Raw genomic sequence first — 18,287 nt, 5'->3', positions numbered from 1 at the left:
ACACTTTAGGAGACAAAATTAATTTATAGTTTCTTGGGTTACAGGAAAACAAAGACAATATGAAAATATGTGTAAAAATTGAGGAACCAGACAGCAGAGAACAAAGCAGGCGAGGTTTTATACAGGACAAATTTTAAAATCACTGCAGCTTTCGTCAGCCTGTCACACTCTGACACTGTTCGTATGTCTGTCCATTCAGTGTGTCTGCGGTGATGGATGCGGCTGATCTCTGCAGTCTGTTGAGCCTACTATGCCCCCGCATCTGTCTGACAGGCTGAGTATCTGTAGGTGTACAACTTGTTATCTGCTCCTCCACTCAACATCAGCTGGAAATAGAAACAGACACCAGAAAGAGCCAGTTAGACACTGATTTCATGCATGAGGTGTGTTGTGTATATATTCATCTTGAATATAGTATAGTCACTGCTTTTTTTTAATATATCTTAATTCAATCTTCAATTTCCCTCTGATTCAAGCACTGAAGATTCTTTGTTTATGCATAATTTTTTTGGAAAACAGCTGTCGTGTCTTACCCCGCTTTCTGTCCAGTCCACACAAAACACTTTGTCCTCGTGGGCCGCCAGGTCATACAGAGGAGCCTTACAGCTGCAAGACAATACAGCAACATTCACATCTTAACTCTATTCATTGAATGCCTTTAAAGACACGCGTTCATCCCAATTGTTTGCATGCCTGAACAAAATATGAAGAAACTGCTCCAAAGTATTTAATTCTGACAAAGGCAGGAAGCTTGTTCCAGACAGGCGTCACTGGCAGAGAGCTGAGGAATGAACAGGATGTCCTGCTCTACATGTCTACTAGAGTGACATAGATCCAGCTTATTCTCTCATTAGCAACGGAAAGTCAAAATTTTGTTGATGTAGCAAAGGCACAAAAGAAGAACTGTGTTTTATTCAGTGCAAAGTAAAGGTGGACAGGTTAGTGTGGAGTAAATAGTGCATCAGCCGTCTGCTCTGCTTGAGTAAAGATGGAGAAATGCCTGCGCAAATAGCATGGTAGCCATGGCAACCGCCTGTGACAGCCACACATTTTATAGATCACACATGCCATTTAATTAGTGTTTCTATTTCTGCCTGACATTTTGGATGACATTTCTTTTCTTTTTTTACACATTTTACTGGTCTGAAGGAGGTGAATAGTGGCCAATGTAAACCTGCATATTCTAGCATATCACATCTATTATTACATATTTCATTTTTAAATTTAAATTTATTTATTTTCATGGGATTTATTCCCAGTGGGAATGTGATACCGACTTCTGATTGGAACACAACTTACACAAAATATACACACAGTGTGAATTACGTGTTTTACAGACCTTCTGGTGTCCCACAGTTTGACCAGGTTGTCAAGGGAACCGGAGACCAGCTGGTGCTCATGCGAAGGCGCCCACTTCACAGCGGTGACCCAGCCAGTGTGGGAGGTCAGAGACAGCAGCACCAGCGACCCGTCTGGAGAGAAAAGAAGGCGTGTGTACTGTGAGTGTGAAGAGGAAAAGCCAGGCCAGAGAAGAATGAGCTTGCAGACAGAGGAAATAAAACAACAGCTGTGTAGTGCTCTTTACTAGACATGGACAAAGTGATCTTTGAAATGAAGACGTCTGTGGTACCTTTGGTGCGAGGGTCCCACAGTCTGATGTGTCTGTCAGTGCTGCCTGAGGCCAGCCGTCGACACAGAGGTGAGTAGGAAATACAGTTGAACACTTTACTGCCGGTCTGTAGAGAGGACAAAGACATCAGTCACTTTATTAAAGGAAATGCCACATTAACAGCATCTACTGTTTATTTGCAATTACTGACAGTTTTACTCTTGCTGTTGCCAGTTGTTTCAGATTGAAAGCATTTTAAAAACGCTGAGTTGAACAGTTTTTAGAGAAAAGCAATCCTTTGGCAAAAATCTAATTTCCTTGCTTGAGGCAGCTCAAAAGATGAGCCTTCATGAAATGATGAGGAGAGTAAAGCCTTGTCTCCACAGAGATGAGGATACTCCAGCTGTGTTTTTCTACAGCATAGGAGGGCAAGGTAAATGGATGAGTGCTGGTTCTCATAGAGCCACCTGATATCTCACTGTGGCTGTTTCTGCTTGCATTATTTCCTCCTTCAATATTTAAAACTGATGACCAAATATCACAGAATATCTCCACTTCTCCTTGTGTAAACCAGCTTTTATTGAAGAACAGCACCGCTAATGAAGTTCTCCTCCAAGAAAATTGCATTTCCTATAGCTGACTCAGCATAAAAGCCTCCTCGCAGGTGGAAACCACAGAAGCAGCAGAAGTAGGAAATGTTGCAGTAAACTGATCTCTGGATCAGGAACAGGAACACAGGAGTGACCCCATTTTTAACAAGTGAACAAGTTCAAACGAGTTCAAACTTATTTTCACCCAGATTTGTGTACCAGTTCCCATTCTCTTACTTCAGAGAAGCTAGAGTCCTAATATGTTCACTTGACTTATAAACCTGGACATGTGAACGGACATATGAAAGACAATAGAAAATGAAACTAACCCTATTTCAGAGCTCAGTTTTTGACCCACTACAATTTCTGCCTTTATAAGTGTGTCTTTCAGTGTGTCTCACCAGCGTAGTCTTCATCTCTCCGGTCTCAACATCCCACATGCGGATCGAGTGGTCCCAGGAAGCACTGCAAACTTCCTCACTGTCGCTCCACAGGACAGAGGACACTGCCTCGTTGTGTCCAGATAACGTCATCAGGGGAGTCTGCATTGGTGTAAAGAGATGGATGTTTTGATATGCCTTCACAAGTACCATTCAACATGTTAACTTTGACTAATACATTAGGTTTTGTAAATTATGAGGTCATACTACTCCGTACTCACCCTGGTCAGGCCCAGCTGTTGAGTCTTCTGTTTCTTCCTCGGCCTGTCGGCAGGTTCCTCCACCTCATCCGCCTCGTCTGTGGGCACTGACAGCACAGGAAAATGTTGAAACTTGACAAAGATTAGCTTTTTATTCAGTTGTGCTTAAGAGTCACTCTAGGGGAACATACCTGCTGACCATATCTTCAACATTTTGTCCCAGGAGCCGCTACAGAACTAAAAGGAAGCAACACAGACATTTTAACAGAAATTAAAGCCTGTGTGCTGTTTTCCTACTTTTTTTTTTCTATTCCCTCCAACTTTACCTTTGAGCCGGTGGGGTCTGTAGCAAGGGTGTCAACGCTCCCTGTGTGTCCCCGACAGCAGTGTCTGGCTTTCACCTTGTTCCTCTCAGAGTTCCACTCCCACAGCAGGATGGTTTGGTCCAGAGAGGCCGTCAGAAGCAGCGAGGTCAGACCCTCTGCACAAAAATAAAAAAAATCACACACACAGGTTTTAAGAAAGCTTGAGATTATGAATGACAGAGTGGATGTTCGCCATCCAGCCCTGCTCACCTCTTTTGATCCAGGCTACATCTTTGACCACATCAGTGTGTCCAGCCACTGTCATCACCGCCTTGCCCTCCACAGACCAGATCCTGGCCGTCTTGTCATATGACCCTGTCAGGATCCTGCAAAAATACAGAACCAAAACAAGGTTGATGGGAGGCTGTAGTGTGTTTGAAGCTTACAATGAAACCAAAACTGTACAGTATTTTTCCAGCATAGAGACAATGATATTAGAAAACGTCAATCAGACACAGACTGAAGTAAAAACTTTGATCTGGGTGGCTAAATGACAGTGGAATCTTACCATTCAGCATCTGCATCTATGGAGCTAATCCAGTCATCGTGCATCATGCACTCCTCAGGCTCTGGGGCTGTGATTCGCTCCACATACTCTATCTCCACCACTTCTTCCTGAAACACACACGCACACATTAATATCAAATATCTCTGTTTGCTGCACAGAAAGTATCATCAGTGTTTAAATGCTGCACACTGACAGCATCTCTCTTCAGGTTTAAGCACTGAGGCCGGTCATACCGTTGATATGCCCTCTGTCTCCATGTGAGTGGACAGCGACGTTCGCAGGAACTGACCCCTGACCAGGAAGTCAAACTCCACTTTGCTGTGAGATGCTGTGGAAACAAAAAACATCATAAGCATTCAACATATTGTGAAACATTTGCTATAAACAATTTAAAAAGACAATACATAGAAGATAGGCTAACATGATTAAAGCTGTGCCTTGCAGTTAGTATCTTAAGAGAAAGAATAAGTATATAGTGAGTACAGTTTATACAGCCAAGCTGCAAATGGAAGTTCAGCTGGATTTAGTGGAAATAGTAAAACACACTTGTTAATGTTTAAAATATAGTATATTTTACCATTTTTGGCTTCCAGCAGCTTGTTGATGACATTGCTGAGGTCCTGCACTTCAGAGCCAGCTGGGATGGAGAATGGGACATCATCTACAACATACCTGCAAAGATATGAAGACTTTATTAGTATCATATATTACACTCATCAGTCAAATCTACACAGGAATGTTATATTTAATCGATTCATTTGTCACTGTATTGTATAATAGGTATACAAATATGAAGAAAGCGGTATAACTTAACATAGTTACTCAACAAGCTAGAAGCATTAGCTGCAAACTGTGAAGAGTGATAGGACTGAGCCTAACTTTACCTGTGTGGGTAAAAAGCAAAGTAGCGTCTCAAAACACTGTTTACTGTAAGTTACAGGTAGTTAGCAGCCTGCTAGCTATTGTTGTCCTTTTTAGTTTTCCTGTGTTTCGTTAAAGGGACTCCGTGCTTACCTTTTGTTCTCTGTGAAGAACCTGGCTTGTAACTGCGACATATTTCTAAGTTGTGTGTTTCTCTTAAAGACCACTAGCTGTAGGCATTTAAGATGTGGCTAAAAAGTTAATCTGTTCCTTCATAACACATCTGACTCGTGCAGTCATGCCATGTGGTACGGGCCGAGGCATTCCAGTGGAGCGCCGATAAAGTCAATCGATGCTCCGGAACGGTGCTCCACTAGTAATGCCTGACCCCCATGTGCTATATCTCTGTAGTCCTTTTCCACTGGGGAACCTAACAACCTGGCACCTGGAGCTTCTCATACCCTGAACCAGTGTGGCTATTGGTTCTGGGTTATGCTGGTGTTTCCAGGGTCTATAACTTCATTTTCTTTCATAGCCAAGACTGTGTATAATGTCATTTTACATAAAGCACAAGCAAGTAGTCTTCTAATGAAAGGATGATGTGTGCAGATAAGATTTGAATTATGGGTGTAAGACTTATAATATCTTTCAAAACCACAATGTATTCTTAAAGCTAGAGATGGTTAGGTAGTAATGATTCACAAAATTCATAGTTTAATTTTAAATATTTTCTTTGGTATCAAAAATAATTAGGTTACACCTTCAATAAATGTGTTTGACAAGTGCTTTATATTTCAATAGTTCACTTCCTGTGACATTCACCTTTATAGCGACATAATGGAACATTTATTGACAATTGCTGTGGCTACAAGGTGATTAGTACAGGAACCCATAGAATTTCTATTCATTCATTGAAATCTTTATTTGTGGTATATTAAATAAAACAGCACAAGTAGAAAGGAGTAATAAAGTCAGAAAATCAGCTTCAACAGCTCCACAGTAGTTCAACTTTTCATTTGTAAGAGGAAAGATTTTATTTCCTTTCAAAGTTATAGTCTTCCTTTACTGTACTGCAGCATCATTTTGGTCAGGTGTGACAAAGGTCTGGAACGACTTAAAGAAATGGCAGGAATCAATTAATTGGAAGAGAGTATGGGAAAATGTGGCCTTCTCTTGTAAGCATCAAATTATTCATTTTAAATTCATTCATAGATTTTATTTGACTCAGGAAATGCTTCTAATTCCAGCTGTTTCACACTCATTTGCCCCCATGTAATAATAATGAACCTACAGTATCTACATACAATGTGGGACTACCTAGAGTTCCACATTAGCTACCTGATGTAACTGGAAGTTGCATTCCTTGTGTACCTGATGTTTAGCTTCTAAATGATGAAGATGATTAATGAATGATACCAAATCTCAGGAAAGATTTCTATTTTTCAGTCTCGCTGCCACTAAAAAGTTTAGTATTAAAGTGGAAGCCTCCAAATAAATCTAATAAACCTAATGGATTCTCCCAATGTCTGTATACAAATGTTCATACCATCAATATATGGTCTATATTGTTTTTCTGTGGTAGTATATGGCACTTATAACTGACTTTTTTTTCCTGTAGTTTTTGTTCTTTTTGGGTTCTTACTCATGTGCCATCCAGGGTTGGGGAAGGGAGGAGAAAATTCAGACTGGAGGGGTAAATAAGAGCACTTGTTGGGCAGTTCATGAAGGTCATGATGTACATGGATAGTAAAAGAGTATGTTGTGTGTATGATTATGTTAAAACATTCTCTGTCCAGTATTACAGATGTATGTATATATTCAATCTGACCTCCAGTACTGAAAATAAAAATGTGATCACAAAAAACTGTAATGCAGCCTCAGAAAACAATGTACTGTTATGAATTTAATTGTTGCATTCAGTCTTGCATTGAATCAAATAAGATTTTTTTTTTTATATCCAATATAATTCATACCATTACAGGAAAAACATGTTTATTTCACCAGGGCAGAAATTCACAGTCTTAGACAATAAGAAGGTTTGTCACATGAGAACTGGAGAATCTTTCCTCATCAACTTATAGCTGTGTTGAACTTGATACATGTCTGATACAGATGTGTTCACAAATAAAACATCAAAAATAAAAACGGTCAACCCAGGGTAGTAGATTACAAACTTAAACATCTTTAAAAAAAAAAAAAAAAAAGATTTACATTTTCAATCATTTTCTGTCTGAGATAAAATGTTGGACTTTGAATCACAGCTCACTTGCAGTTATAAAAGGAGACCCGATGATTTTGTTCTTTAACATAAATTCTCAATACAGTATTGCCTTTGTCAGATATAATGTAACGACATGAAACTAAAATGATGTCAAAACTAGAACAAAAGTATATACACTCCATCCTTTCACTCATCTTCCTCCTCCTCCTTTGCCTTCTTTTTTTTCTTCTTTTTCTTCTTTTCTGTTGACTGGAGAGAGGGAGACAAATAAAAGATATTCAACAACAGAACCTTGGAAAACTTCAAAACCTCCTATGAATTGTTTAGACTTGGCTTCAAGTTTCTGAACATGTCCTACCTCTGTTACTGTTACCTCCTCCTCTTCCTCCATTGGTTCTGCAGCCTCGGACTCCTCTTTCTTGTCCTTCTTTTTCTTCTTCTTTTTCTTGGGAGTCTCTTCTGCTGCTGCTGACGTTTCTGCTTCTTCCTCTGAAGAACATGCGAACAAAACACCTTGAGCATCAAAATGACACTGAGCCACAAGATTAGGTTCACTTTAATTAAACCTACCTTCTGCTACTGCTTCCTTTTTGGCCTTTTTGGATTTAACCGCCGGTGTTACGGGCTCTTCTGCGTCACCATCCTCTGTCTCTTCAAATTTCCTCTTCTTTGAGGTGGATGGAATCGTAGAATCTCCAGACGGATCGTATATTCTGACTTCACTGTGGGGGGAAAAGTGGGTATTTAACACCTATAACTTTTACATTTGGAAAACTTATCTTGGTAAAAGAGTAGTTTGTGATTCTTTACCTCTTGTGCTGGTATTTGTCTGCCTTTGCCATTGCTTTGCCTGTTCCACTGATTCTTCGGATCTAAAAAGAGGCCACAGCAGATATTAGATACATAAACACTGACCTGTTTAAATGGTTGTGATATTCTATGTTTTTCTTTCTGTCCACAAATCATAATTGTACTTACTCCCTTCTCCTCCAGCTGACGCAGTCTGGCCTCCAGCTTGGCACGGTTCTCTGCACCCATTTCTGCATTGGTGTCCTCTCCCAGAGCATCATAGCGAATAGCCAGAGCTGCTTTAGCTGCCAGCATTCTGGAGATCTGGACAGATATTACAGAAAACCAGAGCCCATGTTTATTTTTTGACACTAGGATTGTGTTAGTTATTACTTAGCCAAGCTGCCGGTCCCTCTGGACTTACCTTGCCCTTATTCTTGGCAGTGGTCTGGCCCACTAGAGAAGCGTGGTAAATGAGACCGTACTTAGGGGTGTCTTTACGTGTCTTTAGGGCTCTAAACAGAGCCTTTTCTGCTCCGAGGATCTGCACTGTGGAAGCCGGATGCTTTGCCAGATTCAAAAGGGAACCTTAAAAACACAGAAAAGATAAGTAAACATGACGCTCTCACCGGTACCTGCTCATTGGGTCTCTTAATGCAAGCTCAGATGAGGTAGTGACTTAAAAACATCAGTCTTTTTCAGGAAAGTGACATTATGTCGTGATCATCACCGCTTGGCTGCTTTTCATTCAGTCCCTTCTCCATGACTTACCGGCATGTGAGATGAGACGGGCGCCGACCAGCTCGCCCACCATTACTGTCAGGTTGGGAGCGATTGCCATCATTCGGTTCTTCAGGTAGTCGTACAGCTGAGCGCGGTATTCTGAAATCTCAATCACCTGTAGAAAAGGAGGAGTAAAAATTTCTATTACAACTGCCAGCCGGTCATCAGAAAATAGTTCAAAGTGCTATAGAGCCTTCCTGTAGTGCAGAGGAGTTGTTGTGACTGTTCAGATGAGGTAGTGACTAAAAACCCACATGTATTGTTTCTGGATAAAGACAAATGTCATCATCATCACTACAGCCACTTTATCTCTCCACTATTTAGCAGTGAAAAACAATAACATAATGATAGAAGAAAGAAACATACCTGATCACACAGGTGCCTAATGTTGCCAATGTCCTGTTCTGACACTTCTGTTCCCATGGAGATCTCTGCAGCCAGTTTAACCTCGGCCTCGATTTCCTCAGGGAGGAGGTCTGACAGATCACTGCTGGATACATTTGTGCGATCACCTGGAGACAAATAGTGTGGACCCGACATTTAGATACACAGGAACACTGGCACTGACACTTTTGAACCTGCTGCTATAATTAGCACTTTAAAAAAAAAAACAAGTTATGTACCAGTGTAGATTATATTTACCTATTTTGCGGACAGTTTTGCAGTAGGCCAAGTTGTCTGCGATGACTTTTCCCAACTCAGGAAAGTGCCAGCCGTACCATTCTCTGCAGCGCATAATGTAGTTGTTAAGCTCCTTGTCCAGGTCATCCAGAAGACCTGAAGAGACAAAGAAAAAACACTTCAAATGACTACATGTCCACATACACAACAGCAGAACTTATTCATCACTAGTGCTGAAACAATCAGTCAATTAATTGTGATTTTATTGTCATGTCCTAAGCAAAAAAATAAAATCACTGGTTCCAGCTTCTCAAATATGGTTTTGGTTTTCTTTGTCTTCTATGGCAGTAAATGAAGATATCTTTGGGGTTTGGGCTGTTATTTGGACAAAATAAGCAGATTTTAAGATGTTGTAATGGGCATTTTTCATGAGCAATTAATCGAGAAAGTAATCTTCAAGTTAATTAATGAAAATCACCATTAGTTACAGCCCTATTCATCACTAAATAATGATTTTTGCATTATAAAAATAAGACAATACCACTTACTGATGGCCTGCACAATCATGGTGTCCACTTTGTCTGGACTGAACTTCAGCTTATAGCGAGACAAACTGGAGAACACAGAGAAAACACGACATATTAGTGAGTTACTTCACACAGCAAACCATTTCCAATTCTCCTGCTTCAAGGGAGAGACTGCTGCCTCAGTGGTAGTGACGAATGCTGAGGAAAATCTACAGGAAAGTTTCAGACAGCAAGTGTAATCATGGGCAGCAGTCGTGTTTATTTAACCCTGTACTGTATCTGTGTGCCACCTACCTATGAGCCAACCCCAGAGACATGGCACTCATCTCCTTGGGAGGAAGTCCAGTGATAAGGCCCTCCATCTGGCTCCTGATGCATCTCATCAGTTCAGCAACAGCAGGGCTGTGGACACAGCTCACGTCCAGCTTTTCCTGAAAACCAAAGACAGTTAAACACACAACTCTTGCAAATAATGCTTAATTACTACATAATGGAAATGTTGGGTCACTTACCTTAATAATACCACCGAGTTTTGCATCACTGATAGCCAGCTGCTCATGAGCCTCCTTGGCAACAACCTTCTTCAGCACTTTCTTCAAACTCTTGCCGATTTTCCCCTCAACAAGTGCAGTGGCAGCTGAGTGACAGAGGTTAGAACACTGCATCAAATACACCGTAACACCTACATGAGCTTGTGCATGAAACCAGTCCAACTTATATGTCTCAAAGGGAATAATACAGAACATCGAAGCTAATTCTGTTCAAATATGTCCACTTTCTATCGCTGTAAAGTTGAAAATTGGTGGCTAAAATTGTGGCAACATTAAACTTTGTGGTCTCAGGGGTAGTGACGAATACTGTGAAATGCCTCATGGTTTAATCAGACACAGAAACACATCACAGACCACAGATCTCAGGTGTATGTTGGTGCAGCAGAGTGACAAGATGTATCATTACCTGCTAAGGCCTCTGTCGTGTCCTGAAACTTCTCAAAGTGCTTCAGCTTCAGACTGGCAAAACAAAAAAATAAAAAGTAAAGACATGTTTCATCTAACAGACGTGACCTACAATGTGTCACATCAGACAACTGTGCCAGCCATCAACACTTACACTTTATTCGCTTTTTCAGGAGTTTCAAACTCCTTATACAGGCTGTCAACCTGCTGCAGCTTGGATTCATCGAGGACCTGAAATAGAACACTTGAAATTAGTTGTCAAGCAGTAAAAAAAAAAAAAAAAGCTCTGATGTGTAAAACCGCAAAGGCTAGTGCGTAAAATGTCTCTATCGTTATGGATTCAATCTTAAATATTGCACTTAAGTCGATCACATTATAAAAGCATCCTCCTTAACTAAATCACCGGTATGCATGTGGACGTTGCGAGAACACAGTCCTTCTCGTGTCTTTGCCTCAGCGTGCACACGTGGTTACAGGGCCTTCACACTCACTTCTATCTAAATGGTAGCTTATGGATTTGCAAAGACCCTCGTGCTCAAAACCTTGAGCGCTAACATGCCGGAGTACAAATTAAAATATTACATTTGCATTTTCCTCATAACCAGTAACTTACAACAGAAGCAACATGGGTTTTAACTAACGTTCGCTCTGTGGCTAACCTATGCTACCTCAAGTAGCTTGTGCGTAAAAATGTTCTTTTTTTGACTGACAGGATAAAAAAACGAATACATACTTTGAATATCGCATATCCAGCGGCGGTCTCAAATAACACGAGCATTTTGGCAGTTAGCTCGGGTCTTTTTGAGTTTAGGTGCTCTCTACGCGGAGAGTCTTCACGTCTTTACCGAAATCACCACGCTGCTCGGTCTGCAACACATGAGAGGGCAGCAGGAAATCGCCCGGTTCTTCTTCTTCTTTAGGCAGACTAGAAGCTACAATGACGTATTACTGCCCTCTACTGTTTGTTATTGGCCACATTTCTGACTGACTTGTTTATGACTGAAATGTATTCTGACAGTCCACATTGTAGACTGTAGGGCAATTTCTACTCTGTTCTCATGAGCAGCGTTCTTTGCCAAAGTAATCTGCTTCCTCGTTTCCCTCCACAACCATGTGAGCTGGTACCCAAATAAAACCTACCTCACACACTGCCTTCTGTATGTTTAATAAATCTCTGTAAGTATATCAAGTCCGGACTTGGATTTGGTTTTCCTTATTGCTGTTAAAGCTGCTGCTGAATCATTGCATATGACTGAGTTGTGTGGTTTATTGTCCTCTATCCACCATAATATTGCCAGCATATCTGCTGTGTGTATACTGACATCTAATCTGAAATGTTATGTCCCTTATTATTATTCAGGAATGGTTACTCCAAATGCCACTTTAAAAATCCTTTGATACATCTATGTAAATCTGTAAATATAAGCAATTATTATATTTGTGCTGGTTTTAAACCACTTTGTATAAGTTCTGGCTATCTGAAGTTAGAAAATATTACTTCAATGTTTTTAAAGTTATAATTAGATTTAAATTCAGTAAACATATGTTTAAAACCAAGTGACACATTTTTAAAACTATATAGTCGTCTTCATGTGGCTCTCTGTTACTATTTTATAACGTCTTTCTACAAATGGGATATACATTTCACACGGACTTTTAGCTCAACCTGGCAACCCAAGCCAGAAGACATGTCGGCTTTCAAAAATAATGCTTTTCTAAATAACCCGTGTTATGCTTTTAACTATCATAACTATATTATGATAACTATCGTTAATATGTTGGCTTTGCTCATATGTATGTCCTTGCAGTTTTGTTTAAAGTCGTGACGTTACACACTTCTTTACACTTGGTGACAACATGCACTTTTAACGTTGGTTTGTAGGCCGCCAGTAAAACCAAAGAAGAAGAAGATGTACGTGCTTCCTGGTCTGGCGGAAGTGACGGGATCGCTGTGTATAAACTACAGCAAAACATGCACATGTGAGAGCTGCGTGGTGCGCCACACTTCAAATTTATTTCACTGTCGACGCGAAGAAAGACGTCAGGCGTGCAGTATGAATGAACCGGGACACTATCCTCCGCCGGACTTCGGCTGTCCTCCTCCAAACTTCCTCCAGCCCTTCCAGCAGCAGCAGCAGCAGCAGCAGCCCGGCTCAAGCAGCTTCCACCCCAGCATGTGGAGCTGGACTGAGTCGCCCGCCGAGCCCAGCTGGGACTACAGCGGCCAAGCGGGCTGGCACCACGGGGCAGCGGCAGGGTATGGTTTCCAGTCAGGCCGTGGAAACTTTGGACCTAAACGTCCATACGGTGAGTAGTCTGTACAGTCTATTAAGTAATGGTGATCGGACTAAAAAAAACTTATCTGCTGTCTTCATCTACAGCCAGAAAAATGTGTTGATTTTGTATGATGTTTTTGTCCCCCTTGAATTTACTTGAAATAATTATAATTTATATAACTTAACCAGTAAACAAAATGACAGTCTTAGTTAGTGTCAGTAATGTCAATATATAGTTTGAATGTTATCTCTGTCAGTCTTATTGGCTGCATGATTTCCTGAATAGATAGATAAAGTTATTTGACAACCATAAAGGTAAATGCGAGACTGCAGGCACTCAGTCCTGACATACAATTAACTTATCACGGATAAAAACACAATAAAGCTGAAAGCTCATTTCCATTGTGCTCCTCTAAGGGGAAAAGAGGGTAGAATGGCAGATAGACTTATCTAATAGTGCCATCATGCATCTTGCATCTTAAAGCACCTACTTGGCCATCATGCCCATATTATTCAGTCTGAGGTATTGGTGTATGTGATGCTGTCATAACTCTAACTTCAGTGGTGTCTTCAGGTCAAAACTTTGGTCGTGAATGGCATCAAGGTGGACATAGAGGTGGGAGGCAGAATTACGGACCCCACGGCAACCATGGAAAAAAGGTAACTATTTGTCCGAACATCAGCAGGTCAAGTCATGATCATGCCCTGGTGGGACATACAACTGAATGAGAACAGCTGTATTCTAAACTGATCTGTCTTTAACACACAGCAGAAAAATAAGAAAGAACCAGAGTATTCCCATTTTTGTGACACTTGTGACCGAGGCTTCAAAAACCAGGAGAAATATGATGAACATGTTTCTCAACATGTCAAGGTAATTTGATGTATTTGATAAAGCATATTTTGCTTTATTTCACATTCTTATGCTAATGACTAAATGCATTTTTCTCACACTTTCTTAGTGTTCCGTGTCTGACTGCAGCTTCATGGCTCATGAAAAAATAGTCAGCATCCACTGGAAAAATGTAAGTCAAACAACTCACTGTGTGACATTTCAAACATGTCCGTATTTTCCTTTGCTAATATCAGTGTTTTATATCCTGACTACAGAACCATGCGCCAGGAGCAAAAAGAATCAAGCTGGACACACCAGATGAGATTGCAAAATGGAGAGAGGAGAGGCGCAAGTCAGTATTCATGAGTAGACAGTAGAAACTGACAGTCCTGAGTTATTAATCCCTGCTGTTGTTCAACGGAAGCTTTAATTTGTCTTTCCAGAAACTATCCAACACTTCAGAACGTAGAGAAGAAGAAAAAGGTGATGGAGGTGCGGGAGGAGATGGGAGCTGTTCTAGAGACTGCTCAATTTGGGTAAATTCATAAATGGATGTAAATGTGTGTACATAATGTAACTCGGTGTAACTTTGGTATTGTTTCAAGTTGCAAGTAGAAACAATTCTTTTGCACTTATTTGCATTCCCTAAGCTAATTATGTCAACATTCATTTTTTATGGACAGGCGAATGAGAGGCAGAGGTAGAGGACGAGGTCGTGGCCGTGGGCGGGGTCACAGAGGGTTCCAGGGGCGACATCCACGAGACCCGTACCCATCAGACAGCAGCGCTACAGAGAGACCTCCACACCTCACCCAGCCCTGCAGGGACATTGATCCACTGGCAGCGCTGGCCAGCAGTGACCACGGTAAGTGACTAATCTGACTGGGACGGTGCACAGAATTCAAAAAAGACTGCAAACAGTCACCTAAGATATGTCACTGTACCTTCATTGTCATATTCATGTCGTTATTTTGGGCTACACTGACATCTAGGACAAATTCAAACCACTGCTGGTTTTATATTGTCTGTATTTTAGGGGGAGAAAAAGAAAAGAAAAACAACTAATGAAAATGGTGATGCTTTTCTCATGTACTTCCAGATTCTGACAGAGAGGATGCAGCTGCTGAGTCCAGGACTGATGTCCTAGTTGTGGCCCCTAAAAAGATGAGCTCAGCTCTGGGCTCCCTAGTGGCCAACTATGGCTCCATGAGTGAGAGTGAAAGCGATGAGGAACCAGAAGGTGAGTTTACTTCCATCCTTAACCCACTACAGAACACAATTTGTGCCAGAAGTCCAGGTGGTTCAGAGAGTATGATATTCATCTTGGCTTAAAACCAGATGTGCAGGCAGTGGTGACACACATACACGCACTGGCTTTTATTCATTTGATAGGAGTCATTTAACCAGCTTTATTGGACATGAAAAGGAGATGGAGTGGCATAATAAAGTGCATAAAATATGTGCAAAATATACACAAGCCACAGCAACCAGTGGAGAGAGAGAGGGTTTTTTTTATTATTCATTTACTTATTTTCAGTTAACTGTGTTGCTCTCTAGATATTTGTGAGGCGCGTTCACTCAATCTCCGATGTCACTGCGATTGTTCATTTGTTTCTTTTCTGCAACACAAGCTTTCTTATGGATGGTTTAATTCCTTCTCATCCCCCCACCCACCCATGCTATTTTCACACCCTCTCTTTTATTTGATATATACACCACTGTCTGTGTTTCTCAGGCAGAATGCATCACATCTGCACCTGACAACCCCACTAACTTCTTGCATGTTTATAATGAATATCTGAAGCACTTACGTTAGGACTAATCTTGCAGTTGGTACGCCTCATCTGAGATCAGTTGTGTGTTTGTTCACCCTCTCATCTGGGACAAAAGTCTTGTGGCATGAGCAGCACTTTGCACTTGGTTTTATATGGTTGTCCAGTCCATCAGGACATCTGTAGATTTACTACCACAACCTATTTCATGCTACATTTTTGAGTCACCTTGTTAGCTTTTTTTTAAAAAAAATTTCTGGTTTTTCAATTCCCTGTGAAGTGGAGTAGGTCTAGCAGTATGTGATGTGTGTTGGTAACATTTTTCATAAATCACAGCATTGGGGGATTTCTTAAAGGTTTTGAAAATCTTATTCAGTCTCTACAGTGTGTAAAAACAAGACTATGCTTATACCCTCATTAATTAACAAAGTGATTCATATCACCCAAGAAAGGCTGTATTATAATTCCCAATTTATAAAATACCCTAACTTGTTTCCATAGTGGTTCTATAATTATTTTTCTTGTGTTTCAGCCACCCCTATTCAGAGAGCCAAAGAACTGGTGCAAGAAAACCAAACTTTACTAAACACAATACCTCCAAAGTCCCAGGACAGAGGACCCTTTAGGGGCACGGAAACTTCCCCACGTGGTGCAGAAACTTACAATGTCCCCCAGCCTGGCTCTGCCCATCACACTCCTAACAACAGAAGAGGTAGAGGTGGAAGGGGAGGCAGGGGAGGAAGAGGAGGTAGAGGAGGACACCAAGATACACCGCAGAAACGTCGTCCAACTCTACTTGAGATGGTAAGAAGCCAGCTGAGATTTACAGGATTTACATTTCTGAATTTGAATGTTTTTTTTAAGTTTTACTATCCAAAGTTAGGATTTTAACAGACCTTTTTATTTTTTCAGCAGTTTCTAATAATCACAAGCTTCTCTATTTTCTTCTACTCTGTTTAGTTACTGGCCCCAGATATCCGCCATGAGAGGAATGTCCTCCTGCAGTGTGTACGCTATGTTGTCCGAAACAACTTCTTTGGGCTGGAGACCAGACCTCAGAATCAGGAGAGGATCAAGGCTACGCCAGCTATCACAACTATAGTGCATGAAGGAAGGCAGGAAAAGCCATCAGAGGAAGTCAGGGTTGCATCCCAGTCTGCCTCTCTGGTTGGTGGTGCTGCATCTCATGAAGGCAATCAGGAAGATTTAGTACCAAGTAAAGCTTTTGTTGCCACAGGTGCTGTAGTCGACCAGTGCTTGCCACAAAACTTTCAGGACCAACGTTTAATGAGTGACCGTGTTTGCTCAGAAGCATCCAAGGATCCTCCTGTGGACTCGGCTCAGAGTGCAGCAGCCCCACATACTGAAGAAACAACTTCCAGAGACTGCCACAGCGTTGTTCTGACAGCCACAGAGAAAATCACATCTGCCTCTAATATTTATGATGATGAAATATGGGAGAGCCCTGGTGTTGTTATATAAAATGCTAGCAAATCACTAATATGGATATTCTTATTTTGTTCTAAAACATAAAATTGAACCTTAAACATAAAATTGAGACATTTCAGATTGATATTAATATCTTGTCCACAGAGATACTTCTTGTTTTTGTTTTTTTTAAGGAATTTCATATTTTTTATGTGTTTTGATGTTAGTATTAACAATATCCAGTCATATTTTTGTAACATACAATGTACTGAAGAAAGTTTTTTTTTCTTGTAAAATAAATCACATCAATTATATTGATAGTTACATATTTGTAGTTCTTTTTAAAGCTTTGTTGTGTCGTATAATGTGCAGTTGTTGAGTGAGAAGCTGAATACTTACAGCTCTTTAATCTATTATATTTGCATTAACACAAATATTATGAGCAGCAGTTTAATGGCGACATAAAACGGTTCATAAGTATTAAGCCAGAAGATCAGATATCTATCCATGTAGTAACTTGTTGTATGCCATGTTTTAATTCAACGGAAAAACTACAGCAAAAGCCACAAAGACGCGGAGATAAGCTGATAAATGTCCCATTTGGACGAAACATTCTATCCTTTTAAATAATAATGATTTGTCTTGACACTCATGCCATTAAAAAAATACATTTCAATGAAATAAACAAAAAACAATGATTTACTGTACAGATGCAACAACAGCTCCGTCCACCTGAACTGCCCGAGGGTATAAAACGAGCGCAACCATGGGAGGGAGTCGTCGCCTAGAAACCACCTGAACTGTTAACCTCCGTTTGGTCTTTAGCAATATTTGGGTAGCAACGGTGAAGTTGTCTATCGGTATGCGAGTCAGCAATTTGACGAAATTCCGCGATAAACTACTTTGAAAAGTATATTTGTGGTATTTGGCGTCTGTAAATAAGTAAAAAGTAACTAAAGTCATATCATGGCTGGAAGTTGTGTTCGAGTGGACCCACCGTATGTCGCGTTTAACGACGTGAAAGTCGGGCAGGTTTACAAGACAACAGTCACGGTAACGAATATTGGGAAAACCTCGAAGAAAATAAGAATTGAAAAGCCCAAGTTGAAGGTAACCTTACCTCTAAGGAGTTTTTAATAACTAACGATATTAAAATTAGCAACATTGGCGAAATTGGAATTTAACAAAAGTGCTTATTAGCAAGGTTAGTCATCATCAATTAAGCTAGCTAACGTCAATTCCTTTGCTTATTAGCTAACCAAACGTTAATTACTCGGTATGGACGTTGTTGGTTTAATACTACCACGTCCAGTAACATCTTCAGTTATCTATTAAGTTAATTGCTATTTAATAACTTCTGCTATCTATCTATCTATCTATCTATCTATCTATCTTCTCTGTCTCTTACATTTCAGTGTAATTAGGCATTTCTTATATGGTAACATAGAGAATGTGGGGAAAAAGAGAATGTGTGCAAATATAATGTTTATTTTACCAGGTTTGTCT

The 18,287-nt window shown here is 40.5% G+C and overlaps 4 protein-coding genes and 3 non-coding genes across 9 annotated transcripts in view; 2 read left to right on the top strand and 5 right to left on the bottom strand.

The window, feature by feature from the left end:
- Positions 1-4: 4 nt before the first annotated feature.
- Positions 5-4,936, bottom strand: wdr12 (WD repeat domain 12). The gene is made up of 13 exons (XM_067583556.1): positions 4,727-4,936; positions 4,290-4,384; positions 3,946-4,040; positions 3,713-3,819; positions 3,415-3,530; positions 3,166-3,320; positions 3,031-3,076; positions 2,861-2,946; positions 2,601-2,741; positions 1,631-1,736; positions 1,340-1,472; positions 534-606; positions 5-326 (listed from the first exon to the last, which is right to left on the bottom strand). Exons 1-13 carry the CDS (start codon positions 4,765-4,767, stop codon positions 249-251), a joined length of 1,272 nt encoding a protein of 423 aa, XP_067439657.1. The 5' UTR covers positions 4,768-4,936; the 3' UTR covers positions 5-248.
- Positions 4,937-6,548: 1,612 nt separating this feature from the next.
- On the bottom strand, positions 6,549-11,372 carry nop58 (NOP58 ribonucleoprotein homolog (yeast)). Its single transcript, XM_067583555.1, has 15 exons — positions 11,204-11,372; positions 10,625-10,701; positions 10,472-10,524; positions 10,027-10,151; positions 9,809-9,945; positions 9,536-9,600; positions 9,009-9,143; positions 8,733-8,878; positions 8,355-8,481; positions 8,008-8,171; positions 7,773-7,907; positions 7,605-7,666; positions 7,365-7,516; positions 7,153-7,283; positions 6,549-7,043 (listed from the first exon to the last, which is right to left on the bottom strand). Exons 1-15 carry the CDS (start codon positions 11,246-11,248, stop codon positions 6,981-6,983), a joined length of 1,617 nt encoding a protein of 538 aa, XP_067439656.1. The 5' UTR covers positions 11,249-11,372; the 3' UTR covers positions 6,549-6,980.
- Positions 8,239-8,321, bottom strand: LOC137178147 (small nucleolar RNA SNORD11B). Its single transcript, XR_010926741.1, has one exon. It is a non-coding gene; the product is annotated as a small nucleolar RNA SNORD11B (small nucleolar RNA).
- LOC137178146 (small nucleolar RNA SNORD11B) lies at positions 8,586-8,669 on the bottom strand. Its single transcript, XR_010926740.1, has one exon. It is a non-coding gene; the product is annotated as a small nucleolar RNA SNORD11B (small nucleolar RNA).
- Positions 10,341-10,428, bottom strand: LOC137178143 (small nucleolar RNA SNORD70). The gene has a single exon (XR_010926737.1). It is a non-coding gene; the product is annotated as a small nucleolar RNA SNORD70 (small nucleolar RNA).
- A 993-nt stretch (positions 11,373-12,365) lies between the features above and the next one.
- On the top strand, positions 12,366-17,095 carry nufip1 (nuclear FMR1 interacting protein 1). Its single transcript, XM_067583554.1, has 10 exons — positions 12,366-12,777; positions 13,321-13,406; positions 13,516-13,620; positions 13,709-13,771; positions 13,857-13,933; positions 14,025-14,117; positions 14,265-14,446; positions 14,681-14,821; positions 15,886-16,157; positions 16,314-17,095. The coding sequence occupies exons 1-10, from the start codon at positions 12,381-12,383 to the stop codon at positions 16,833-16,835; spliced, it is 1,938 nt and encodes a 645-aa protein (XP_067439655.1). The 5' UTR covers positions 12,366-12,380; the 3' UTR covers positions 16,836-17,095.
- Positions 17,096-17,539: 444 nt separating this feature from the next.
- Positions 17,540-18,287, top strand: part of LOC137177344 (cilia- and flagella-associated protein 47-like) — a 72,280-nt gene continuing 71,532 nt past the window's right edge. For 2 of the 3 annotated variants that reach the window (XM_067583551.1, XM_067583550.1), the window contains exon 1: positions 17,541-17,891. In XM_067583551.1, the coding sequence (XP_067439652.1) occupies positions 17,748-17,891 (144 nt within the window). In that variant the 5' untranslated portion in view covers positions 17,541-17,747. Of the gene's footprint in view, positions 17,892-18,287 lie in introns of all 3 variants that reach the window. The other variant, XM_067583552.1, reaches the window with a different exon arrangement.

This window comes from Thunnus thynnus, chromosome 24 (assembly GCF_963924715.1).
Source record: "Thunnus thynnus chromosome 24, fThuThy2.1, whole genome shotgun sequence".
In the NCBI taxonomy this organism is placed as follows: Eukaryota; Metazoa; Chordata; class Actinopteri; order Scombriformes; family Scombridae; genus Thunnus; species Thunnus thynnus.
This window is presented reverse-complemented; position numbering and strand designations above follow the sequence as displayed.

Bases quoted from the DNA above. Each gene is read 5' to 3' on its own strand.
- wdr12 (XM_067583556.1), bottom strand. From the start codon at position 4,767: ATGTCGCAGTTACAAGCCAGGTTCTTCACAGAGAACAAAAG. The intron at 2,947-3,030 runs GTATGTTCCCCT...CTGTGCTGTCAG, and splicing joins GTTGAAGATATGGTCAGCAG to TGCCCACAGACGAGGCGGAT. The intron at 327-533 runs GTAAGACACGAC...TTCTATTTCCAG, and splicing joins TGGACTGGACAGAAAGCGGG to CTGATGTTGAGTGGAGGAGC.
- nufip1 (XM_067583554.1), top strand. From the start codon at position 12,381: ATGTACGTGCTTCCTGGTCTGGCGGAAGTGACGGGATCGCTGTGTATA. The intron at 13,621-13,708 runs GTAATTTGATGT...ACACTTTCTTAG, and splicing joins ATGTTTCTCAACATGTCAAG to TGTTCCGTGTCTGACTGCAG. The intron at 14,118-14,264 runs GTAAATTCATAA...TTTTATGGACAG, and splicing joins CTAGAGACTGCTCAATTTGG to GCGAATGAGAGGCAGAGGTA.
- nop58 (XM_067583555.1), bottom strand. From the start codon at position 11,248: ATGCTCGTGTTATTTGAGACCGCCGCTGGATATGCGATATTCAAA. The intron at 7,284-7,364 runs GTAGGTTTAATT...CATGTTCTTCAG, and splicing joins AAAGGAAGCAGTAGCAGAAG to AGGAAGAAGCAGAAACGTCA. The intron at 7,044-7,152 runs GTAGGACATGTT...CCCTCTCTCCAG, and splicing joins AGGAGGTAACAGTAACAGAG to TCAACAGAAAAGAAGAAAAA.